Source organism: Orcinus orca, chromosome 15 (genome assembly GCF_937001465.1).
Source record: "Orcinus orca chromosome 15, mOrcOrc1.1, whole genome shotgun sequence".
In the NCBI taxonomy this organism is placed as follows: Eukaryota; Metazoa; Chordata; class Mammalia; order Artiodactyla; family Delphinidae; genus Orcinus; species Orcinus orca.
This window is the reverse complement of record NC_064573.1, coordinates 57,312,865-57,340,315: the sequence shown is the minus strand read 5'-3', so window position 1 is coordinate 57,340,315 and position 27,451 is coordinate 57,312,865. Positions and strand designations below refer to the sequence as shown.

Sequence of the window (27,451 nt, the reverse complement as noted above, 5' to 3'; positions counted from 1 at the left end):
TCGTTGAAGTAAAATCTCCTAGTAGCATAGTTTTAGGTAGTACATCGTACAGCCAACTCTGTACAATTAAAAATTAGATTGGTCTGTTAAAGAACATTAATAGATTGTTAGCTAAAAGTTACCTTTTTTTCTTTCCTAGTTCTTTTGAATGGTGTTGCTATTTTAAAAGTAACTCTGATTGCTTTGTATGTATACGAAGTTTCCAGTACACTTTATTGCTCAGAGTGACTTGTTTCCCAGTTAAAACAGTGGTTTTTTTCAACAGTCTTGTATGTGTGAAAGTCTGTCCTGTAGTCAGCGACAGGAGCCTCCACCCCAACGAGCTTCCCGCTCAATCTGGGCAGGTGGACGGGGAGCCCTGCGGACCCTGTTGACTGACAGCGGGACCACGTCCCCCTGAGGGGTGGTGTCCTGCACTGAGATCCTCTCCAAATCTGCTGTCAACTGAACTCAGATTCAGTTCAGCAAACATCATCTCCACAGTGACTTCTGTGTTTACAGAAGGTGGAGAACCAAGTAAGAATAAAACACAATTCTTGCTCTGAAGGAAGGGATCTATTTATATTTTTGTAAAAACTTTATTGAGAGCTAATTCACATACTATACAGTTCATCCATTTAAAGTGTAAGATTCAGTGTTTTTTTTTTTTTAACGTATTTACAGAGTTGTGTAACCATCACCACGATCAATTTTAGAAAGTTTCCGTCACCCCAGAAAGAAACCCTGCGCCACTTAGCTGTTATCCCCACCCTCCATTCCCTGCAGCATTTGGACACCATTAATCCACTCTTTGTCTGGCCTCTTCTGAATATTTCATGTAAATAGAACCATATGATATGTGGCCTTTTGTGTCTGGCTTCTTTCACTCAGCATGATGACTTTAGAGTTCATCCACGGTGCAGCATGTATGAGCACATTGTTTCCTTTTAGTTTCAAATAGTATTCATTGTGTAGATAAACCACGATTTGTTTATTCATTCATCAGTTGATGGGCATTTGGGTTGTTTTCACTTTTTGACTTTTTCAGATACTGCTGCTGTGAATATTTGTGTATGAGTTTTTGCTTGAACATGTTTTCAGTTCTCTTGGGTATATATATACTTAGGAGTGAAATTGCTGGGGCATATAGTAATTCTACGTTTACCTTACTGAGTAGTTAGTGAGTGATTACTTACTGACTCTTCACCACAGGAGCTGCTCTGTTTTAATACCCATCAGTAGTGTGTGAGGGTTACAGTTCCTCCACGTTCCTCCACACTTGCTGTCTGTGTTTTGTTTATATCATCCTAGTGACTGTGAAGTGGAATCTCATCTTGGGTCTCATTTTTCTTGAATGCCCAATATGATGTTGTTAGCGAACCCAGGTCTGGCTGCTCGCCGCTCAAAAGCCAATTCTCAAGAGACAGGTGTTGGTAGGAAAGGAAAGCTTGCTTTATTTTGGAGGCCAGCAACTGGGGGAGAGGGTGGACTCCTGTCCGAGAACCAACTCCTGATGGCTGTTGAGGGGCAGGGGCTTTTAAAGGGGGGTTTCGGGGCTGTATAGGCAGAGGGAGGGAGCAGGGCAGCACAGTCAGCTCTGACAGGCATCTTGAAATCAGTCATGTGGTGGTCTGATCAGCATCATCTTGGTTGTTTTAAGTACAATTAATCTTTAGTTCCAAGGTTTGTTCCCATTTCTTTGAGGCCAGTTCTCGGAATTGTGTGCAGCGGAGCAGCTTATGTCACAGCTTGTTTGGTCATCATGTCGTCATCCTCCTCCACCTGGTGGGGCTTCAGTATCTGCAAAACAGCTCACAGGAGATGGCTCAGAATATTATCTATAGCCCTTAAGGAGGAACTGAAGGTCCTTGACTGTGCTTAATGACTAAGCTATTATTATTTGGTCTCCTTTTTTTTTTTTTTTTTTTTGCGGTATGCGGGCCTCTCACTGCTGTGGCCTCTCCCGTTGCGGAGCACGGGCTCCGGACGCACAGGCTTAGCGGCCATGGCTCACGGGCCCAGCCGCTCCACGGCATGTGGGATCCTCCCGGACCGGGGCACGAACCCATGGCCCCTGCATCGGCAGGCGGACTCTCAACCACTGCGCCACCAGGGAAGCCCTATTTGGTCTCCTTTAACTGTTTTCCTCTGCTTCTGCATTTTCTCACTTCTCTGATTAAACTTATTCTTTGCCTAGAGCTTTGCCACAGACGAAAGGCAGGCTGAGGACATGGGGGGGCAAGGACCTGCCCAAGGTCCTGCTCCATTTCAGTGTCACACATTTATCTGTTTTCATGGCAACTTTGTAAGCTTTTTTCAGTGATTTCAGTTTCATAGTTGAAGAACTGAGGTATAGAGAGGTCAGGTCACGGGCCCCGGACCTCTCACGTGGCGGGCTGGGGGTTTGGGAGCACGCCCTGTTAGCTGGTCTCTAGAACTCCCTTGCCCTTTCTCCTTCACCACCCTGCGTGAGGTCTGATGCACATGGGCTTCTGATGGTAATGGAAGGAAAGCTTTCAGGAACACAGGAGAGGGAGAGGTCAATCCTAACCTCATACATGGGTGTCTTCACATTGGAAGCAGTGTTTGCATTAGTCTTTGAAGGATGTGAGAAATGGGGTGGAAGAGAATATTCTGTAGAAGGAACAGTATGCACGAAAGTAAGGTGGCAGGAAGTTCCTGGCAAATTTAGGAATTATCAGTGTTATGAGCAGCGTGCTGGGCTGCAGGGTAGGGGTTGGGGGAGGGGGAAGAGGAGGTGAGAAGTGACATAGAACATTAGGCTCACACTGATTAGTGATTTGTAAATGTTTTTACTTTATTTAAAATATGAAATAATTTTTAAGATTCAGAAGAGTCACGATAACAAAAAAAAAAATCCTCCTCCTTTGCCAAAACATTTGAGATTAAGTTGCCAAGATGCACGCTTTGCCCGTCACCCAATAATGTCCTTTATGAAAAAAACAAATAAGCAAACAGAAAAACAGATTTAATCCAGGCTCACAGGTTGTGCTTACTTTTCATGTCTCTTTAGTGTCCCTCAATCTGCAGTGGTTCTTCAGTCTTGGCCTTGACTCTTAAGAACTTGACACTTTGCTGGAGTACAGGCCAGTTGTTTTGTAACATGCTTCTCACCTTGGGCTTGTCTGATGTAGTGGATGTGGGTTCTGCACCTGGGGAGGAGTGTCCCAGAAGCACTGCTCAGTTCTCACGGCATCCGCTCAGGTGGTGCACGATTTCACGGCCCCTTTGCTGTCGACATTGACCTCGGTCACTTGATTACAGTGGTGTGTGGCAAGCTTCTCCACTGGAAAATTACTCCTTTTCCTTTTGTGGTTAAGATGTATTTGCTGGAGAGTGACTTGAGATTATGGAAGTACTCTGTTCCTCATCAAACTGTCACCCGCTAGTTTTTAGCATCTGTTGATGTTCATGAGATGAATTAGTTACTAATGTGATATTTGCCAAATGGTGCTTTTCTAATTTCATTATTCCTTCTATATTTATTAGTTGACTTGTGCTCCCCATGATTTATTTATTCAGTTTTTATAATCTGTTACTATCATTATGTAGGACCTTAGTCGGGGGAGGGTGGGATGGAAAGGCTGGTGAGCAGCCTTTCTTGACCTCAAGGAGCTGACAGTCTACTGGGGACTGTTTGGTGAGTTTATGAATATTGTTATAGATGGTAGCAGTGAAATTAGTCAGAGGTAACACCTGGCCAGAAAGGGAAAGACGTGCTTCACTGAGAAGATTATATGAAGGTGTACTGCCCCGTAACAAATTACCATGAAGTCTGTGGCTTAAAGCAGTGCAGGTTTCCTATCTTACCGTTCTGGAAGGCAGGAGTCCAAAATGGATTTCACTTCAGTTTTGGGATATTTATCAGGAATTAGTAGGATGGGTAGATCAAGGCCATTTTATGAAAGATCTTTAAAAGCTGGAGTGAGGAGTTTATAGTCAAATCTCTGATGTAACTATGGTTAAGCATTTATTTGGCAATAGTAGGCCAGATTAGAAAGGAGGCTGGGACGACCACTAGGGAGATTCACTGTACGTGAAAATAAGGAACGTGGGCCTTAACCAGTGCTGTGGGGCTGGGGCTGGGGAGGGGTAAGGCTCTTTAGAATTGCTGCTTACTTGATTGGGCAGGTGACTGACTAAGCAGACCTACAGGAGCTCTTTATTCAGAGTTTCTTGTGGTCTGCAGGGCTCTGGGAATTGATGGGCCACGGAAATAAATTGGGTTCCTGACCTAGCAAGGCTCTCTTTTCTTGTAAATATTGTGTTCTACAGTAAATGCATTTTAATGCAATAGCAAAAAGCCTTCCAAAGCAGAAAAAGAATTAACTTGCATAGTTTGCTAACTGCGGGACAGCTTTCTGTGGCCATTTGATACAAGGTGCCATACTGTTTTATGTTATTGTTTCTGCGCCTCAGGTGGGCGGCACATGGGATCTTCCCTGACCAGGGCTCAAACCCGTGTCTCCTGCATTGGCAGGCGGATTCTTAACCACTGTGCCACCAGGGAAGTCCCTGGAAATAATTTTTAAGCATTAGGTAAATACTTCTAGATTACTCTCCACATAGTTTTATAGTTTTTTTCTTCCAACAACAATATTAGAAAATTCAGACATTAAAAAGAAAGAAAAAAAAAAGGAACAAGACCAGATCTCTCAAAATATAGGCACAAATTTTCTGTGAAGATCTTAAAATTTGTTGTTTTGCTGTTGAGTTGTATGAGTTCTTTATATATTTTGGATATTAACCCCTTATCAGATAAATGATTTGCAAACATTTTCTCTCATTCAGTAGGTTGTCTTCTCATTTTGTTGATAGTTTTCTTTGCTGTGCATAAGCATTTTAGTTTGATATAGTCCCACTCATTTATTTTTGCTTTCGTTGCCTTTGCTTTTTGTATCAAATCCAGAAAATCATCACAGGACCAATGTCAAGGAGCTTACTGCCTATGTTTTCTTCTAGGAGTTTTAAGGTTTCAGGTCTTAGCATTCATGTCTTTAATCAGCTTTCCAGGGTTCTATAATGTAAATTAACTTGCTCCCTACTGGCATTTCTCTGTAACAGATTTATGTTTTTCATTCTTAGTTACTGAATGTTCACTTATTTCCTTTTCACACTTCCAGAAATTTTTGTTGACAGTTCTCATCTGCTTTTGGCTTTTTACCTATTGTCATTGTGACTTTATGTCCTTGTATTAGTTTTATTAAATTTTTTTGTATTACCTACATTTTATTTATACTTTCTTTTTATGTTCATTTCTCCTTCCACCCGAGTTACTCTCCCCAAGTAGGTATTGGGTTGGCCAAAAACTCTGTTCGGGTTTTTCTGTAAGACGTTACAAAAACCCTAGCGAATTTTTTGGCCAACCCCATAGCAATTGGTGGTAATCCCTCCGTGTTAATTACCATGAGCTAACTAGCATATCAAACCACTTCATAAATTTTGGTGCCTTAACACATTAAGAATTGATTTCTTGCTCCTGTCATAGTACAGGAGCTCCTGTCATAGTACAGTAATGGTTGATAGGGGTTAGTTCTGTTCCATTTAATTACTCTGGGATTGGGACTCCCCCAGGTCCTTGGGAATCTTTCTGTCTGACCTGAGATTGGAAAGAGGACTGATGGTTACACATGAGAGGGGTTTGGCACCAGACTCAGAAGTAGCTTGTTACAATCATTTCTACCCACATGCATTGGCCAGAACTGTTACATAACTGCATTCAAATGCATGGGAGTAAAGGAAATGTAGTTCAGCTATTTTCCCAAGAGGGAAATGAACAATTAGCCATTCTATGCTATGCATATTTTGCTAATTCCCATATCATTGCATATACACACACATATGCACACCCAGACACTCGTATGTTCATGAACCCATGTCTTTTTTTAGATTATTGCTTGTGCTATAAAAATGGGCTTATATTATGTACATCTTTTTCCATCTTTTTTTATGTTGCTCAACTATGTCTCATGGCAAATCTCTTCCAACTCATTTGTTATATAGTTCTAATTCTTTATAAAGCCTACATAATATTCCACGATGTGTTGTATCAAAATTAATTCAGTATTTTCTCTGTTGATAAGTGTTCATTTAAAGATGCCTTTATTGATACTTTGGTGGCATTTAGAAGTGAGCAGAGCTAAATGTTCTACATTTTTAAGTTGGAAGTCTAGCACTCAAACTTGTTGTGAACAAATGCTAAATGCAAGTTTATTTTCAGAAATAAAGCTATAATGATTGATAATTTGGGAGATGATGGAATGTACTTTGTAGGAATAACAGCAGTTTGTTTCTTTAGATTCCCCAGAATCAGTTGGCTGGACATACTTATTAGCAAATATTCTAGATGTTTGAGGAGCACATAAAAATATTTAGCAAGCTATGTTCTGATACCAAATAACTACTTAAGTTTACTTCATAATTTATAAAGCTAAAATTACATTAGCAAAATTTAACAGTCTAAATAAATCTTTTATTTAATTGCAACATTAACTGTTAACTTGTTCTAGGCAAACAAAGAATTACTGTATTTTAAATGGCATTGTACTCTTTCCTGTAGATAGAGTCTACTGGCATAAGGAAGGTGAGAGTTCAGAGAAAAACTAATTAAGTGCCTGCCGAGAGTGAGATACCGCTAGAAACTAGTAACAAAGAATGGTAAAGACATAACGTACAGGGGTCATTATGTTAGTCATAGAATATTACTCAGTGAAATATTATGTAGTTAGTGACATTGAGAGAAAAATAGGAGCGAAATAAACAATGTGTTTTTCTATCATGTTAGCTATTGAGAGACAGACAGAAGGAGTGAGACAGAGAAAGAGGTGATTAACCCCATCTCGAATGGGCTGCATTCGGTGCTGTGGGAGCCATGGGCTTTTTGAAGACAAGTCTGCTGGGAGCTTGGCCAGGGTGGTACAGATTGGTTGCTTCCCGTGATCTGTCTTTTCTCAGTCTATGCTGAAAACAGTTCCTCTCAGCCATAATTTGAGCAAAATGAGCTCTTTGACACATGCTTGAGGTACTGCTCGTCCACACTATAGACCCAAGAGTTCTCCGTGTGCTTTAGCATGTGATTGACGACCAAGCAGCAGATCTGATGTCCTGTTATAAATATTAGGGAGTCTAATTTGTATTCTTTGGCCAGAAAGGATATTTTAACTTTAATTGTAATGAGCTGAATGAGAGTCCAGGGCTTCTGGCATCTAAGGTACGGTCAATGTGAGGTGAGTTTCGATGTGTCTTTTGAAAACCAAATTGGGGGAACCTGAAGTAGGCTTAACCGTGATTGTCCTCACGTCTGGTGGTCAGTGGTGTACAGTGTCTGACCCAGGATGCTTGGTGGTCATGCAGTGTTAGGATGGTTTTCATAACTGGCCCCTCTGTGTGCAGAACCAGAGGGCAGGTCCCAGTCAGCGGTGGCTTTTCTCAGTCTCTACCATTGGGAGGCCCGGAGTCTGGACAAGTCCCTGCTCTGCCTTGTGAGCGCTGCCTGAATCAGTCTCTCGGAATGATGGCGAAACCCACTCAGGCTTCCCTGGTTCCGGTGGTCCGGCCCTCATTGCCTGCTGATGCTGGTGCTTTCTCCTGCCCAGTGCCCGGCAGCCTGCAAAGCATCACTGGGCCTCAGAGCAGCTCTCTGCAGGTCTTGATCTCTGTAAATTGCAGGTCAGGAGACCTGGGCTCGAGCTTTGGCTTCATTATTAGTTGTCTTGCCTTTGACGTGTCACTTAAAATACCAGGTCTCACTTTCCTCATCAATAAAATGAAGAGTTAGATGAAGAGGACTCTTAAGTCCTTCCAGCATGTATTTATGGTCAATGTTCTGTCCATTCTTCTTGAATCTTCTCGGTAAGACTCTTAGCAGATCCCTGTTTATTGCTGGTTGTTAAACAGCACTATTGTCCATTACTTAAAAATTGCTTGTCCTGGGACACCAATGGTTTTTGGTTCCGGAATTGGCCCCTGGTATAACTATTGTTGTCTTGCTTCCATGGGACAGGTTACCCAGACCAGGTAACCTGGTCAGGAATGTAAGGACTTGTGCTATTTATTCATGATCCCGGTTCTTTAGAAGGAAGGATCCGGTGGCAGAATTATGTTTTGATTTAGGCTGTTGTTGTAAGAAGAGCCTGTAACCAGTCTCACCCTTCAGCTGGCCTTTCTTACGTGGAAGGTTGAGGAGTGCTCTTTGCCCGTACAGATGCCGCAAATGAGATGCCTTGCCTGGGCTCTGTCCAGGCTGCAGTGCTGCTTGGGAGCTGAGCCAGGGGTGATTCAGGAGCACCATCCTGTCCTCAGGGTGCCTCAGAATCCCAGCATCGCCAGCGGGAAAGCAGCGTCGTACCAGCTCCAGTCACCGCAGTATTCAATGCAGACTTCTCAGGAAATACATTTCATTCATTTAACAGATATATTTACCAAATAGTTATTGCGTGATAATGACAGCACTGTTCTAGGCTCAGAGAAAATAGCAGTGACGTGAATAAATTTCTGTCAGAAGGCAGTAATATTCTAATGGGCAAGAGAAACGTGCAAAATATGAATAGTTAGGGGGTCAGTGCTGTGGAGAAGAATAGGGCGAGTGATACGGTGGGGAGGGGCACGGCCTGTCTCAGGAGGTCGTGACACTGGAATAGCAGCTTAGAGGAGGTGGGTATCTGGGGAGTGGGGAGGCGGTGGGGGCGTCTCCTTTGGGGGGAGAGCTCAAGGGGGAGGAGACCGTGGCGTCCGGTGGCAGCAGAGGGGAGGCCGGCTGTGCAGGGCCTGGGGTCGGGTGAGGACCTGCTTCTTTCCTGAGTGATACAGGCAGCCCTTGGAATGACACGATTTAGGAGTTTTCACTTATGCTTCCCTTGGTTTGGCCTTGAGTTTCCCTGAGTGTGTATCCTCTTTAAGGGCTTTTCTTGACTTTAGATCTCTTGAACTCAAAGCTCTGGAATTGACCTCTGTCCCCCTAGCTTCCTGACACCAGGAAGGAGGCGGGCGTTGCCCTTTCCAGGAGGAGCCCCACGGCTTCTCCGGACGTGGTCCTCAGCCTTCGGAAAGGGCCCCTGAGCCCTAATCTCCTCTGCACGCCATCCCCCTAGGCTGTCATCTGCCTGAGGACCCTTTTCCCCCTCTCTCCCTCTTCTCCCCACGGGGAGGTCCTAAGCACCCGGCTACACCCTGTGTGTGGTCCCTGGTCCCCTCCCTCAGGTCTGCCACACCTGTGCCCGGTTTTCTCCCAGTGTTGCCCTTCCCTGACATTTCAGACTCTAAATAGTGCGGGATGCGGTGGGCTGTGAATAAACGCACTGACACCTGTAGCCCTGTCTCCCGTCCTCCACCCGCATCCCCTCCCCGTGATCCTGAACCTTGGCCTCCAGGGGGAGCTCGCCCCACCGTCCTGAGGCCTGGAGGATGGACGCCCTAGAATACTGGGGGAGCAGTGATGAAGGATGTGGGCAACTGAATGAGACATCACTCTTCAAATCCCATTTCCTCTGCATCCTAACTGTACAACACTGAGTGAACTGCTCAAGCTCCCTGAGCCTCACCTGTAAAATGAGGACAAAAAGGCGTATGTGAGGAATAAATGAATCAGTGTGGGTGGAGCGGGCATTATGGCGTTACCAGTAAATGGAAGCCAGTTAGACAAGGTTTTCTTTTCTTTTTAATAAATTTATTTACTTATTTATGGCTGTGTTGGGTCTTCATTGCTGCATGTGGGCTTTCTCTAGTTGCAGCAAGCAGGGGCTGCTCTTCGTTGCAGTGCGCCGGCTCAGGGCTGGGCCAGGAGGAGGACAGTGGGAATGTGTGGTGTTCGCAAGACTCCCGGGGCTGGAAGACACTCTTTTCTTCCTTGGGTTCACTGAACAGGGAAGATAGACCTAATGCATGTGTTTCCTCTTTTTTGCACGTGCATAGCTCATTTCTAGAGAGTCGCACAGAGGCAGTGAGTACTTAAGAATCACTTAAAATAGCCATAGTCTCTTATTTTCACGTATTGATCACGTAAATCAGGGTGGGATTCTCCCTCTCGTAACAGCAGCTGGGTTTCTCGGGGCAGGACTAGTTGCTTCCTGTCTTGTGCACCATGCATTCCTCCCTCAACCCACCACACGCTGGTTTCCTTTGTCACCGTTGCCCTGAATCTGCCGGTCAGGTCCCTGGGCCAGGAACCTGGAGCAGGCAGAGAGGAGCCAATGCTGAAGGGGCAGATTCAGAACCCACGCAGGAATGTGGAGGCCCAAGATACAAGGAATGAGTTTGGACGGTTTTTAAACATATGAGCTATAAAGGTAAATGCAACTGCAGAAATAATTATTGAAACATAAGTTATGTAACATAACTCACATAGAGAAGGACAATAATCAAAAGAAATCCTAAAAGAGTTATTTTAAAAAAAAGTCCAGCTTAAATGTGTTTACAGAAGTTAGATAAAGCAAACCCGTAAATGTAAATGTTTTTTAAAATCCACTTAGGAGGTGTTTAACAGATACACCTGAAACAAAATAATATAAAAGTGATAAAGATGGGCAAAATTTTATCAGACAAACAAACAGAAAATAACCAAATGGCATACAATTTAATTTTTAGTAAAAAGGAGAATTTGAGGCAAAATGCAATAAATGTGTCCAAAAGGTAAAATTTCTCTATATTAAATAAAAAGTGCAGTTACTATTGAATATTACATATGCATTTATATGTTAAACATTATAAGGTCAACATGTGATGCAAAATACCCCAAGATCCAGCAGTTTTACTCCTGGATGCATTCCAACAGAAATGTATACTTCTGGTTCCTGCAAAAAACACGCTAGAATATTTGTAACAGCACTTTCTGTGATCGCCCCCAAATTAAAACTCCTCAAATGACCATCACCAGTAGAAAGGATGAATAAATTGTGAGGTACCCCTGAATGGAGTACTATACAGCAGTGAAAATGAACAACCCTCACACAGCAGTCTACAGAACCTTGAAGCCACACTACTGAGCAAAGGCCCAGGACCACAGATGAGCACAGGCTGTGTGATTCCATTCATACAAGGAGAAAAGGGAATGAGCAGAGCTCATCTCAGAGGGCAGAAGCCAGAACAGGTGGCTCCCCTTTGAGGAAAGTGGGGCCGTGACCAGACGGGGGCGGGATGGGGACGGGGTGTCCCATGTTCTGGTTACGTGGGAGAGTTTATGACAATTTCTCAATCTGTCCACTTGATTTGTATATTTTTAAAAAATATATTTTATTTTGGCAAAACATTTAAATGTGAACAAAAAAATTATCAGAAGTACTGGAAAACTGTACAGAAAATTTATTTTAGAGATTCCTGCATATTGCTTCAGGCTTTTTGCTTAAATAAGAAATAAATAGATTTTTGAGTAATACAGCTATTTAGATTGAATTAATGCATATTGATATTACACCTTAAAACATATCTGTGTGTATGTATTGATATATACTTTAAATACTTTTTAACTGTTGATCCTGTGTTATACCAAGAAGAAATCTTAAAGTCTCCCAAATAGGAATTGTACGGACCATGTGATATTCTGAAACTACCATGTGGTAAACTGGAAATTATTATTAATATTTTAAACAACTTCAAAAATTAACCACTTGGGGGCTTCCCTGGTGGCGCAGTGCTTGAGAGTCCGCCTGCCGATGCAGGGGACACGGGTTCGTGCCCTGGTCTGGGAGGATCCCACATGCCGCGGAGCGGCTGGGCCCGTGAGCCATGGCCTCTGAGCCTGCGCGTCCGGAGCCTGTGCTCCGCAACGGGAGAGGCCACGACAGTGAGAGGCCCGCGTACCGCAAAAAAAAAAAAAAAAAATTAACCACTTGGGCTGTCTCTTAAATGTTTGGCCAATGATTAAATCAAGGTGACAATTACACATTATAATTGTTTTTTAGAAAGTAAAAGTGAGAAAGATAAATATTTCCTAAAAGTTTGTCCAGATGTCTAAAGCTGTATTGAGGGTCAGCAGTGGTAAATTCATAGCCTTAAATGCTTATATTATTTTTAAAGAAATAAAAATAATTATGTTTATAATTCAGTTTAGCAAGATAACTATAAAACAAACCTAAGGGAAGTATGAGGAAAGAGGTGATAAGACTAAAAGCAGCAAATGAAATAGTTAGGAAAGACAAAAGAAAACAATAGATCTGATGGGTGAGTCTAAGTACTCATTGCTTGAAAGGAAAAAGAAAACAACACAGTAATATAGACAGACCTCTGGCAAATGTAATTAGGAATAAAATAACACAAGCATAAAGAGAAACGAGAAACCCAATTAGACAGAAATTTTTAAACATAGCGCGCTTTATATCATGTTATACCAATATATATTTTAAAATTGCAATGATAAATAACAAACCTGGGAAATTGTAATTACAAACATTTAATTATGAGAATAAAACCCTAATCGAAGCAGAATTATTGGAGGAATTGGAAAGATCATCAGTTCATGGTGTGAGGTCAGACAGTGATTGTGAGTTTTCTCAAGCATCTCAAGAGGCCTCCTGGGGGTGGCCTGGCTCTGCCCAGTGCTCAGACCCCCATTCGACCTCGGTTCACCTGCTTACCCTCATGGAGTGAATGCATGGACCAGTGAATGCGTGCACACGAGCATAGTGGGGGCGAAACAGCCCTCTCAGAGGTTATCACAGACTTACGTTCTTAGTAGGGGCTATTGAATAGTGAGCATTCAATTAACTGTTGGCATTATTATTAGCAGATGTCTCATAGTATATGGCAATCAGAATATCAGTGAGTAATCCTTTGATATTTATTTATTTTTCAGGTTATCCTGAGCCAGAAAAATTTTCCTGGACAGAATATCTGGAAGCTACTCGAACTAATGCAGTACCTGCCAAAGTTTTTAAAATGGTAAGTTTGGATGTGTAGCACTCCCAGCTTTTTTCAACAGTGTCCGTGTGGAATGGTGCCTTCATTTGGCAATTCAAAATCATTCTAGTTTTCTCCTTTTAAATTCAAGTGTTGTTTCCGTGACCAATTTGCTTTGCTTTTCAGTTAAAAATGCAAAGGAGGTGACTCATTTACTGTTGTTCCTATGCACCAGTGTAGGTGACGATTTCCCTCCTTGAAGTCCGGTTGGAAGCCCCCTCAGCCTCTGATGACTGAGCCCTTCCTTTCTGGGTCTGTTGGTCCTCTGAGTGGGAACCCTGAGCTTTCGGTCTCAGGGACTGTTTTGGCGGTCGATGATGCCGGGATAAAATAGATGGAGTGTATGTAGCCGCTGTGTGTTACCCTTTCACCTATTTTGAGGGAACATTGCTTTTAGCAATTTGTCAGAATACCAACTTGTAAAGTTCAAATTTGTACGTACCCATTTATTCCAGGATTAAACCAAGTATAAAGAAAGTGTACTGATAGCATAGTTAGAGATACTTATGTTCTAAACCAGTGGTTTTCAAGCTCTGTTCCCTTTCAGCTATGTGTCCCTGACTCATCTTTAATCAGAATGTTATATAGTGAGCTTCTCCATGTGATTTCTTTTACTGAAAGTTTTCTAAAGATCAAAAGGGGTTTAAAACAGAATGCTATTTCGTTTTTTAAAACAATTGATTAAAATAGGTCGAATTTGGAGGAAGCGGTATAATCAAATTAAGAGGGCTAGAAGTTCTGGCGTGCTAGAAAGCGTTTTAAGAATTGCAAAAATTCAATAAGCAAAAATACCAGCTGCTTGTAGTCTCACTTTCTCTCTTGCTTTATGTCAAAACTTCACTTTACTTTTCCAAGAAGAAAATTACAAGAAAATCATATTATGAAAAGATTCAGTTAAAAAGGCAACCTCCAGCCTCTGTCACAGGGTTATTAAGGGTTCACCTCAAGCTGTATGTCTTTGGCATCTGCAATATGAAACAATTACCTTTGTTATCAGCATGGTGACCTCAGGGAGAAAAGAAATATGTTCAAGGATCAGAGACCTAATTATAGTCAGTATGCTCCATTTAGTAGACATAATAATGCATTTTAGAAACAAATATGCTTCCACAAAAGCTGGAGAGGAACAAACCAGGTATTGTAGAAAGATTTAACTGTTTTGTAAGTCAGGCATTATCAAAAGTTTTATTTTCCCACTGCCATTTTCTAGACTTGAGAAATTCAGTACCCTTTCGTTTTCAAGAAAGTCAACTGAACACTTTTATGTGTAATAGCTTTCAAAGTGAAACTTTTTGCCATCCTTAAACACTGGCAGAGTTGTCTTTTGACTGATTTTTGGTAAATTTCCTCAGTTTCAATGATTTGCTAAGCCCCAGTGCACTTTTTCCCCACTCCATTTTCCGTAGTGTTTCCTGAGTGTCCATCGTTGTAGACTTCTGGTTCCCAGCATTTTAAGACTTGGAAGAAACCCTAAATTAATGCAGTTTAACATGCTTATGTTAAAGATGAAGCACCAAAAGCACAGATTATGACTTTAAATTACATTGTGGTATGATTTTAAAACATTTAGCTGTTATAATTATGGCAGCTTTTACCTATTTTAAAATTTAAAGGATCATGCTTATCCTTTCTAATTATTTGTTAATTTTGCCTTCTGTGTCTTACACTCCAAAACTGGGCAGTGATAATAGTCAATGATTTCTTAATTTAAAAGGTTAATTTTAGAAAAAAAAAAATCTAAACCAATAGGTAAATTATAATAAGATCCTTTTTTGAACTTGTGACCATTAATGAATTTATGATTTAATCTTTGTCTTTTAGCTATCTTGAAAATTACCAAAATATTCTTTTTCCTCCTGCAGGTTTTTATGAAAATGGTTAAAATAATATGCATGAAGGTCTATGTGCTCTTAAAACTAACTCCCAGTTGTATTAAATATCTGATGTAAAGTTAGAACAGTCATATTTTAGAAAACATTAGTAGCACATCTGAATTATTGGATTTCGCATAACTTGTTGCTCTTGTAATGTTACAGCGGTTGCCCCATGGTTTTCTCCCGAATATGAAACTTGAAGTCGTGGATAAACGAAACCCCAGGTTAATTCGTGTTGCTACGATTATAGATGTTGATGACCAAAGAATAAAGGTACGCGTTTGGATTAGTACGATATTGTATTGGCGTTTTCCCTGCGTTTCCTGTGAGACTGGCTTCAGAGGCTCTGATTTCTTATCTCAGCAGGAGAATCGAACTGGCCTGACTTCACTGCTGGTCACGAGACTCTGGTAGAAGGTCCTCTAGCCAGTGTGTGTGGAAGGGGCCTCTGTAGATTAGACACGACTGATTTTCAGAGGGTTCTTACACGTCCCTGTTTGGATTTGCTGCATAGACGTTACACATTTTGTTCCTTTTTTTAAAAAAAGCTTCTTTTTGTTGGTATTATCAGATTTTTCTTGAAACTGTTGTCATTGAACACCTTAACAAGACGATTACCTCCTTGTTCTCTCCTATTCAAACAAAAGGTTAGATTTTGAAGTGAAAATTTGATTCACAGATTTCTATATCATCCTTGCTGTGACATCTGTTTTTTAAAAAATATACACATCTTCAAAATTAAATTATCCTTAAGTGAAAGCCTTTCATTTTTTTCTACAGAAAGCTGAAAGCATCTGTGGAATTCAATAAATCTTCTACAGCATATGACAGTTCAAAAATTATTTTCCACCCAAGCACAGTTTATTTTCATATTAATACAAAGATTGAAGCCAACGAATATTTATAGAAATTATTAAGAAAGGTGTATTTAAGTTCGATATAATTTAAGTTTGATATAATTTAAAAGAAATCTTATTTGCTATATGCCTAATTTGAAAACAACTTCTAATTCATCTCATAGAGAATAATCAGTGCGTACATTTTAGTAAAACAGAGAGATGCGTATTTGGCCTGCCCATGGATTACCAAAAGCAGATATTGGCAACGTCCTATATTTTTCTGACAAATGAAAACTGTGCTAAACGCTATTCAGGAATAATATGTTATAGGTATTTTCTCCCACATACATTGTTATTAAGGTTTTATTTCAAATTTAATCATATTGCATAAATTCTTACTTGTAGCTTTTTCTTGTTTACTCTTTTTAAAATTTATTTATTTATTTATTTATGGCTGCGTTGGGTCTTCGCTGCTGCGTGCGGGCTTTCTCTAGTTGCAGTGAGCGAAGGCTACTCTTCGTTGTGGTGTGCGGGCTTCTCACTGCGGTGGCTTCTCTTGTTGGGCAGCACAGGCTCTAGGCGCGTGGGCTTCAGTAGTTGTGGCACGCAGGCTTAGTGCTCCGTGGCCTGTGGGATCTTCCTGGACCAGAGCTCGAACCCGTGTCCCCTGCATTGGCAGGCGGATTCTTAACCACTTCACTACCAGGGAAGTCCCTTATTGTTGTTTACTCTTATAGCACTTACTGTGGGATTGATTTTTGGATATCATAATTTATAAATTCAGTAATATTTCATTATTGAAAATGAGCATCAGGTTTTTTTCTTTAAATTCTTATTTAACTTTCATTATAAAGTTATTGCATTTATAGGAAAAGCTTAATCTTAATAGTACATAAAATGTTATTTAGAATTTTAATTCACAGATTATTTTCTTGTGGTTCCTAAGATACATACAATAGTATCCAATTTAACGTATTTGTCAGCTTACAGTGTGATCATATTGGATTAGTATTACCGTAAAATACCATTTGAAAACCTTTAGCTCCTAAAGTAAGTTTAGTATATTCCTTATTTACCATCTCAGCATTGGACTTTAAAAATCTCTTAAGATTTAGCTCATCCTTCCAAAGAAGTATTTCATGTCTCTTCTCCTTATTCTTTTTCTTTCATGGAAATTGCTTTGACCATTACTAGAAGAAAAAGAGTTGAAAAGTATTGGGTACTTTTCACAGGCTTAGAACCCTAAGTGTTACCCCTGTGGTTGTGGGCATAATGGAAACCCCTTTAGGATTTTAGGACTAAATTAAGATGTGAAATGGTGCTTTAGAAAATGTTCAGTGCATAGCTTCCACACACCCTTCAGTCTGCCAGAACGTATCAGTCTTGGAATGATATAGGTGTCTCTGGGCTTGTGGAAAACTTGTGGTCTCCCAAAGAGCCTCTGACCTCCTGCAACACCTGCCGCCATGGCCCCCACCCCGTCCCTCCCCAGGCAGGCCCGCAGCTGGGTAAGTGCTTGTCCTGCCCCGTGAGGTGGAGGTGAGGGGATTGTCTGGGGGCTGGCGCAGATGTCTGAATGGAAACAAATTATAGAGAAGGTTCAGAAGCATGGCTTAAAGTTCCATTCATGGGTGTTCCCAGGGAATACAAGGTGTTGAAAATGAGTGTCAGGTTTTTCTCTGAATTCTTGTCTAAGTAGATTGAAGGTAGTGGTGGGGTTATCTTTGCCAGTTGAGAAAGCAGTTGACCCTTTCCTGGTCTCCTCTTGGCCGGGGACATCCCTTTGTTCCTTTATTAATGTGTTGGTTATATGGTTCCACAATTTCCTCTTTTAATGTCAGTATCCTTCAAGCACTGTTTTTATCGCTGGCATGTGATAGATGCTTAATGTATGTGTGAACGAGGGAAGGAGTGAAGGATGAGTGGCATGGAATGTACCTTGGCATCCTCCCATTTGAATGAGACAGTTGTGATAGTCACAAAGCACTCTTCGCTCATGCTCAGCTGCTCTCCCGACTCCTCTTCCCTTGGAAATCTAACTCAGCCTCCTGCACAGGAAAGCACCATAGGTTACACTGGTCAGGTTTGATTCCAGCTCTGACCGTGTTGGTAACTTGGTAGTTACTCAGCTTATTTGCACTTCCCTCATCTGGAGAGCGATGTGGTTCACAGTGCCCACCTCCCAGGCTGGCTCTGAGCATCTGGATGAAGATTGTGTACAAAACTCCTGGAACTGTGCCCTGCCCTTTGTAGGGCATCAGCTGGCCGCCGCTGTGGTTAGTAGTCAGTGCAGGTGCCCTGGGCTGCGCTCCCGGGGGCCCTGGTTTTCTGTGCTAATGAAGTAATTGTCATCAGTAGAGGGAGAGGAAACAAGCCCAGGCTACTTGGTGAGCAAAGCAGGGAGTCCCCGGGGATGCTAACGGAGCATGTGCGATTGTGCCACGGGCCTGGGTTTGAGTGTTGGGGGCCAGCCTGGTGAACAGCAAGAGCGATCTTAGTGCTGATGGTGATGACGGTGTCAGACACTCTTCTAAGGGCTTTATATACAGTAGTGTATCCTCACAGCCACTGGGCGACATATAAGGTACTCTTGTACCCATTTTATAGATGAGGAAACTGAAGCTCAGAGAGGTTAAGTAAATGGTCCAAGGTAGCACGCTAGTATATGGGGGAACCAGGCTTTAAACCCTGGGTTTCAAACAGGGTTTTTCAACCCTAGAGCTTATATTCTTCCTGCTCCTACTGTTACGTTCTACTTTTTGTCATAACTACCCCACTTGCTAGAGGGAGAGCAGATGTCTAGGACAGGGAGTGGAGTTCATCTGTAACACCACTCTACTGTGTCTTTTGTGCAGAGCTCACGTTGCCTGTCCTGCCTGGAGGTTTGTGTGGTCCTGGCATTCCATGGCAGAGCACAGCAGACCCAGCAAAGACAGACTTTGTTCTTTTCTGCCACTCCCTGAATATATAGTTGCCCATATGTGCTTGATTAGTTCTGTTTTATAACAGGTTTTTGAAACAAAATTCACATACCGTAAAATGTATTGGTTTTGAGTTCGTTCCCAGAAGTGTGCAACTGTCACCACTGTCTAAGTTTATAACATTTTCATCCCCCCCAAAAGAAAGCTCGTGTCCGTTAGCAATCACTATTCGTTCTACACCTCCACCTTAGCCCCTGATAATCCGGCTTTCTGTCTCTATGGCTTTGCCTCTTCTGAACATCTCGTATAAATGCAATGAGGTAATACGTGACTCTTTGTGTCTGGCTTCTTTCACTTACTGTAATGTTTTGAAGGTTTCATCCAAGTTGTAGCATGTAACAGTACTTTATCCCTTTTCATTCCTGAATAGTATTCCATTGTATGCATGTACCACATGTTGTTCATTCATCTTGGGTAGACATTTGGGTTGTTTCCACTTTTTGGCTATTTTTTAAATTAATTAATTAATTAATTAATTTATGGCTGCGTTGGGTCTTCGTTGCTGTGCGCGCGCTTTCTCTACTTGTGGTGAGCAGGGGCTACTCTTTGCTGCGGTGCACAGGCTTCTCATTGCAGTGGCTTCTCTTGTTGCGGAGCACGGGCTCTAGGCGTGCGGGCCTCAGTAGTTGTGGCTCACGGGCTCTAGAGTGCAGGCTCAGTACTTGTGGCGCACGGGCTTAGTTGCTCCGCGGCATGTGGAACAGGGGACCAGGGCCCAAACATGTGTCCCCTGCAATGGTGGGTGGATTCTTAACCACTGCTTTTTGGCTATTTTAAATAATGGTGCTGTGAACATTTGTGTGTGTTTTTGTGTGGACATATGTCTTCACTTCTCTTAGGTATATATCTAGGAGTAGAATTGCTGCGTCCTATGATAATTCTTTGTTTAATGTTGTGCTCCAAAGTGGCTGCACCATTTTACATTCTCACCGGCGGTATACAAAGGTTCCAGTGTCCCTACATCCTTACCAACATTTGTTATTGTCTATTTTATTTATTATGCTTATCTCACTGGGCCTGAAGTGTTTAGCTCCAAAGAATCTGAATTATTACATGTGACCACTAAAGAGAAGGGGGATGCTTCGTGGTTGCAGGAGTAGAAGCAGGGGCAGTGGTGGGTGTGGTGATGCCAGTCTCAGGAGTCACAGACGCTGCAATAGGAAAGTAAGAAGACCCAGGTGCCGAATGTGGGCCTTGTTCCAGGGAGCTCGTTGAGTACGTCACATATCGCATCTTTATCGTCACAACAACTCTCTTGTTTATTTTTTATTGAGATATAATTGACGTACAGCAGTATATGATTGATAGTTTCAGGTGTACCATATGATTGGAGATTTGTATATGTTGGGAAAGCATCGCCACAATAAGTCTAGTTACACAACAGCCCTTCCAGGTAGGTGTTATTTCTTCTTTGCAGTTGGCACGGAGAACTGAATTTGACCAAAGTTGCACAACTAGTTTACACTTAGATGTTTCTAACTCATTTTAGCCCTTACTCTGCAGCTCTGATGAGCCATTGGCATTAGGGGCTATAATTGTCAGTGTTAGGGACGATGGCAGCCCTATTCAAGATACTCTGTACTCTGCCGGTGCTAGCCAGGCCAGATATTCTGATTTTCATACTGAAAATATCCATTTGGTTGTGTGTGGTTCATTGGTAGGTGAGCTGTGAAGTTTTTCTTACAATGGCAGGGTTTTCAGATGCTATTTCCCTCTTATTTTGATTACTGTGTTTATTAATTACCATGGTTACTCTCTAATAAATATTTATGATGTACTCAATGTGTGTCTTGTTCAGTTTATAGCCAGCTATTATGTTTAATAACTATTCTTTTGTTTGGTTGCACAGTGTACTGTGTTATATCTGAAAACCCATTACTGTCACCGTATCAGGAATTGCACATTAAATTACAATAGACGGATGGATGCTTTTAGGAAGTTTAGCCTTTATTTGGAAAAGAAAAGTATCCTTCTACAAATAAACATAAAGGGAGGACTTAAAATAAGTAATATTTGAGTAATATTTGAGTAATATTAATACTATTTGAGTAATATTTGATAAATATTTGCCCTGTGGGAACCGCAGCTAAGCTGTGAAATGAATTATAAATGAATTCCAAATAGATGTTTTAGGAAGTTCTACTGAATCATTAATAAATTGAGTCTCTTCAGCAAGTCTTTTCATATTTAATGCATTAACTGGATGTATTTGTGGCATTTCTAAATGAAATAAGAGCATCATGACCAAGAGAAATTGTCACAGTAAGTGGTCTGTGTGTGTGACTTGAAACTAGTTTGAATTTTAGGTCAGATTAATAAGTTCAAAGCTTTTGTTTGAACAAATCTTGAAGGTGGACTCATGCAAAGCAAAAGTCCAAATACAAGCCCATGAATGTTCATTTTAATTAAGGGTTGCCAGCACTTTGAGGAAGTTGCTTGACCCCTACAAGTCCTGGCGTAATTATCTGTCAAAGAGGGAGCAGAGTACGGAGTGCGTCCTCTCACTCACCAGCATCTCCATCTCGGGCGCAGTTTTGAAAATGATTTTGAAATACGAGACTAGAACAAGATACTAACATTAAAAATGACAGTCCTTTGAGCTAAACTTCTAATTAATGGCCATTACGTGCCACAGTGACTGATGACTATCTTCATTTGGGAAGGAGACTGGGACAACTTTCAAAAATATTATGACCAATTAATGAAGAGATAATTTTCAGAGTAGTTGAAACTATAAATTAGTGTCAACCATGATTTCCGGAAAAGTTGAGGCAGGTAGAAGGCTCTACCTGGTAAAGTTGCATCAGTGTGATCACGGTCACAACAAACAGCAGTAATAACATCCGTGGCGGCTCACCCGGGTGTGGTGCCACGTGCTGCCCTGTGCGCGCTTCACATCCTTTTCCTCTCCCCGTCCACACGCCGCCCCGCAAGGGAGTCTCAGGGAGGAGCAAGCGCAGGCGCTTCAGCAGCTTGCCCGAGGTCGCGTGGCTCCTAAGCGGTAGAGCAGGCGGGGACCAGGGGGCCCGGGGTCTTCAGCCGGAGCTCTTAACCTGCAGGGCAGCATCTCCGTCAGTTAAAGGGCCAGAGAGTAACCCAGCCTTGGGGGCCAAGTGTCTCTGCCACGGCCGCTGGCTCTGTGGTTTAGCACAAAAGTGGCCGTAAACTATATGGAAGCAGGTGAGCGTGGCTGGGTCCCTAGAAACCTTTATTTATGGACCCTGGAATTTGAATTCCAAATAATTCCACATGTCATGAAGGGTTCTTCTTTTGATTTTTCTCAAGCCATTTAAAAATGTAAAAACCATTTGTAGCTACTGGCATGCACAGAGGTGGGTGCTAGGGCCCTGTTTAGCCTCTGGGCTGTAACTGGCCAGTGCCTGTCTTAATAGATACACTGTACTGATTAGAGGATGAGATGAACTTATTGAGTCGCTACCTTTAGTATAAGCAGTTTTATATCCGTGCCTTGTTTTTTCTTTTCTGGATATTTGATTTGTGAACCAAACCAGATCTATATTTAAATTTCAGTCTAGTTTTAGGTAAGTTTTATATAGTCAGTCAAGGAGGTAAATGAGGTGATGCCACGGAATCAACACTTTCTAGACTTAAATGCCTGCCTCCTAGTATCAGTGGATTACCAGCCATTCATCTGATTTTCAGAGTGCGTGTAGTCAAGCCCCTCCCTGCCATAATGTACATCCTTTCCCAGAGTCAGCTTATCTGCCGCTGGCGTCGTATTCTCCAAGAACTGTGAGTAGAGACTCACACTGAACGTTTTTATGAAAGTCAGCGTATCCAGAACAGAAACCTTTCCAAGAGCGTAAAGAACTGCGGTGGCGGGCAGCCGGCCACCCTGCTGGAGCTGCTGCCGGCGCTCTCTCTCCCTGGGTAACCTCACCCTGCCCGTCGCACCAGCCTGCCCTGCAGGACCTGCTGATATCCTGACCTGTGACTGTTTGGCTGGAGACGCTAGCTCAGTCATGAGCTCCAAAGAATAGAAATAGCACGTTTTCACAGTTTCTATGCAGAACGCTGTCTTGTGTGGAAACTCTTAAATAAAAGGTGACGTGTGGTAGCACTGATTGTTTCGAACCCTTATTTTAGGGTTATGCATTTCTTTGCATGTCTGAGGAATGCTGTCAATAGCGCAGCTGCAAAATGCACGCCCCTGTCTACATAGATACGGGATTATGTTTGTGTTTCAAGGGTTAATGGACTTTTGACTAAGTTAGTGAAAGGCCCTCCATTCACTATTCTCCATCACTTCATTCAAAGCTTTGTATTTACTCAAAAAATACGGGGCCGCTTGCCTGACGGATAGTGAAGACTGGTTTCCCAGACCTCGGTCGGAAGGTGCGGTCTGGACTCGCCGTCTGTCTGCAGAGCGAACGAGAGAGTCTTTGGCGTGTGTCTTAGCTTTGGAGGAGACACTCATGGTCTCTGCTGTTCTCCTGAACAGAAGTGCGCTGTTTCTGACCAGCTGCAGCTCTGACATCACAAACGCCCTCACTAATACTGATACTTCGCTAGTTATGCTGGGCATCGTCTCTTTTTCTCACATCCTGCTTCACACTCTATTTTTACCACCAGGAGAACATCTCTCAAATATAAATAACTAAATGAAAACACCCCAGAATGAACTGATTAGGCAAGACGGTGATTAGGCATTCTCCCCCTTGTTACAAAATCTGTGTCATTTCTTGTGATATAAGGACAGGCAATAGACTCCGGGAAAGGAGATGCTTCTATGAGAAGGCAGTGGGTAGATTCTTACTCAGGTTAATTTATTCCCCAAATGGACTTGTATTATCTTCCTATTGCTACTGTAACAAATTACCACAAACTTAGTGGCTTAAAATCACACAGGTGTAGCACATTACATTGCCCCGTGTCACTGGGCTAGAATGGAGGTTTCAGCAAGGCTGTCTTCCTTTTGGAAGCTCTGGGGGATCCTGTTCCTGGCCTTTTCCAGTTTCTGGAGCAGCCTCTGTTCCTTGACTCTTGGTCCTTTTCTCCACATTTAGCAGGTAGCCTCTTCAAACCTCCCTCTGACATTTCTGTGTCCCGTGAATAGGGACGGTTGTGATTATCTTGGGCCCACAGGATAACCCAAGATAGTCTCTGCCATCTCAAAGTCCTTCACTTAATCACACCTGCAAAATCCCTCTTGCCATGTAAGGGAGCGTTTTCACAGGTTTTAGGGGTTAGGATGTGGCCATCGCTGAGAACCATTATTCTGACTATTGCAGTGGTGTTAAAGTTAAGATACACATTAAAAACAGGTAGAAGAGGTGAGGTCTGCTATGCAATCAACAGCTTTTATTTACTGAGCACCGCAGGGTAGAAGGGACCATTCTAGGAGCCGGGGGCCCTGAGACGAGGCCCTCACCATCTAGTTGGGAGATGGGTTAAATCACAGTTCAGGGTAGAGTGCGTGACACAAACCGTAAGGTGCTGTGCAAGTTCACTGCAGTGCAGCGAGCGTTGTGAGCAAAGATGCCGTGGGGCAGATGGCTTCTCAGGAAGAACAGTTTTTCTTCTCTTAGAGATATTTGCATTTCCAAACACCAAATGCCTTTATTTACTATCATGTAGAGACAAAGGAGTCTTCAGATTTAATCTGCTTTAAATTGTGTGTGTGCGTGCATGTATGTATGTATTTGCACACACACACGCGCATACACACACACTTATTTATTTATTTATTTATTTTAATGGAAAGGCCCCTGGGCGGGCAGGCTGTACAAGCTCTGTGTTTGGACCTGGGAGAAGAGGCATCACAGGAAGCTGCATGGCTGTGGAGCCATTGGGGCTCAGCTGTGGGGAACAGGGCGCAGGGGCCGGCAGCTCAAGCAGGTGGGGCGGATCTTCTTTCTCTGCTACTACTTCTTAGAGGCTTATTGCCTGTGCGTCCTACCCTGGGCTTCCCTCCAGGCATTTGTGCCCTTGCTTCCTTGGCGGGACCAGCATGCAGCTGTGGAAACAATGGGACCAGGCTGCATTCACGTGGCGCTCTTCCGCCAGCTCCGAGGAGGCCTTTGACAGAACAGAAGTGGGGTAGATCTCATAAACTCAGAGGGTGGATCTCTGTTTCAGGACTGTCGAACCAAACAGGGAACTGCGGTGGGGTCCAGACGTGCAGGCTGGCCAGGGTGGCAGCCCCCCGAGAACAGTTGATGATCAGAGACACAGGCCGACACAAACTGGGAACAGGCGCCGCTGAAAATATCAGTATCCCGCCTTCCGGGTGGAACTGGGGTGGCTTTTCCACACTTAGCACAGGTGAGGGTTTCCTGCAGCTGCAGGCTCCCCGTCACCTGGGAACAGGTCAGGAATGGAGGCACGGGCCTCACCCCAGACCTGCTGAGTCAGAATCTGCATTTGAACAAGAGCCTCCTCCCCAGAGCTGCAGTCATGTATTTAACCGTAACTTGATATCACTTGTATGTTCCATGTTAATATGTCCTGGCTGAACTCCACAGCACGCAGACCCAGACCTGTTTCTTCCCTCAGCGTCTGCAGCTTAGTAAAGGGCAGCTTATCCACCAGATTGCTCAATCCAGACGCCTGGGAGCCGTTCCTAAAATCTGCCCATCTCAGAACAGCCACATACAGCCCGCCACCATATTCTATTGATTCTAACTCCCAGTACTGTGTCCCTCATCTCTTGACCTCTCTTCATCTCCATGACAACCACCCTAATGAAAGCCGGCATCACCTCTCACATGGGCCACTACACTTCCGTTCCAGCTGGGCTCTCTGCACCCCCGAGCCCCTGTCAATCCATGCTGCACAGAGATGCCAGAGTGGACTTAAAATGTGGATTGGAGCACGTGCATTGAGGTGCCTGACTAGGTCCCGCACACTGCACTGTCAACTCACTTCCCCGACCTGTCTTCTCCCATCATTTATCACCTTAGAGGCAGCTGTACAGCTTAGAAAAGTGCAAGGATCTGGCTAGAGACTTTGGGCTTAGTATTAACAGTTCTCTTTGGAGTGGAAGTGATGCCCTACTCTCTGCCTTACAGCAGTGGTCATGCGCTGCCCCCTCTCATGCCTCTGAGTACTGGTGTTCATTTCTCTCTTGGGGAACCGGCCATACTCAGAACCCGTGTGGGCAATGACAGCTCTTTCACGATGGGCTTCTGCCCCTGGGACCTGGCAGAGCCCTTCCACAGGGATGGACGGTGCATCTGGATTTCATAATCGTTGAAACCGTGCTACAAGGGTGCGGGAGGGATGTGCACGGTAGAATCAGGGAAATAGAAGAATTCTATTTTCATGGTTTTTACAGCAAAGATTTGCTTTGTGAAGTCAGTAGATATTTTTTTTCCTAATAAGTGGAATTGGGCTCAATTTTATGTGAATGTGCCAAAGTTGGAGGTTTTGCATCAAGAACCTACAGGGAAGCAGACGTTGTCGTCTCATTTCCGTGTCACTGCATTGGCTTCCTCTTCTCCCGCTTCTGTTGTCCTTCTGCAGGTCCTCTCTGCACCGGGAAGGGGATTTTTGCCCGTTCTCTAATCGTTGCCTTTTACAGACTTCTGAATGAGGCCAGGTTGAGTCCTGCGGCCAGAGAAGACAAAGAGCCATTCCAAGGGGTTTGGCTTTAAAGTCATCTCCGCAGGGGTCCAGGGACCCCGAGTCCATTTCTGTGACTCCACCCCATCCTCCCCCCATCAGTTCACTGCCCCCCATCAGCCAAGGAGGCTGCTTCACAGTCCTCCTTCCTCTCAGAACCCTGCTTTTCATTCACCAGGAAGACAGAAGAAATGCAAAATAAAATCACCCCTGTCCCCACGGCCAGTCTCCCTTCCCGTTCATGTCTGAACACACACTCAGAGTTTCCGTGGGAGAATTATCCCGGCTCTATCAAAGCATTCACTTTCCTCTTATATGAATTTAATCTGCATCATAGGATTTACGGTTATCTGACATTAGATTACACATTCGTGTCTTTATTTCTTTATCACGTTTTGCCACTAGAATGTAAGCTCATGGAGGAAGCACTTTTCTCTCCTGATTTCCCAAGTACTCTTTTTTTTTTTTAAATATTTACTTGTTTATTTATTTATTTGGCTGTGTTGGGTCTTAGTTGCAGCACGCAAGATCTTCGCTGAGGCATGCGGGGTCTTTTGTCGTGGCACGAGGGCTTCTCTCTAGTTGTGGCATGCGGATTTTCTCTCTCTAGTTATGGGGAGCAGGCTCCAAGGCGTGTGGGCTCTGTAGTTTGCGGTGCGCGGGCTCAGTAGTTGTGGTGTGCAGGCTCAGCTGCCCCACGGCATGTGGGATCTTAGTTCCCCAACAGGGGATTGAACCCACGTCCCCTGCATTGGAAGGAGGATTCTTTACCACTGGATCACCAGGGAAGTCTCACCCAAGTACTCTTGACATCCTTGTGCCTATACAACAGTCCCTGACATTTCATGGGCACCAAATAAACACTTGCTGAATGAATGAATGAATGAGGATTGTAAATAAAAACGTACTGATAGGTTGTTTACTGGAAGTAAATTGCTATTATTAAAGATTCCTTATTCCTTATTCCTTATCAAAACAAATGTGCATTAACCCTTGGCATTAACTAGATATCCTCTATGTAATCCCCCATAAAAGAGAAACTATTTATAATACCACATGGAACACTGGATTTTAATGGTGCGTCTGTATTACTAATAGACTTTTAATAGGCGACATGGTAGCTATAAGCATGGCTAAGAATGATATAATATTTGAATAACTAAAATCGTGCATGATTTCATTGTATGTGATGTTTTCTCCCTTGGAAAATTGACACAGTGAGTCATGGCAGTTACAATGGTGTCAGAGAAGCAGAGCCCATTATGGGGCCATTATGATAATAGCA

At 43.0% G+C, this 27,451-nt stretch overlaps 1 protein-coding gene across 1 annotated transcript in view; it reads left to right on the top strand.

The window, feature by feature from the left end:
- L3MBTL4 (L3MBTL histone methyl-lysine binding protein 4) overlaps window positions 1–27,451 on the top strand; it is a 352,526-nt gene that overhangs the window by 124,230 nt on the left and 200,845 nt on the right. Inside the window, exons 11-12 of the mRNA XM_033439375.2 lie at window positions 12,785–12,870; window positions 14,925–15,035. Coding sequence (XP_033295266.1) covers window positions 12,785–12,870; window positions 14,925–15,035 — 197 coding nt within the window. The remainder of the gene's footprint in view (window positions 1–12,784; window positions 12,871–14,924; window positions 15,036–27,451) is intronic.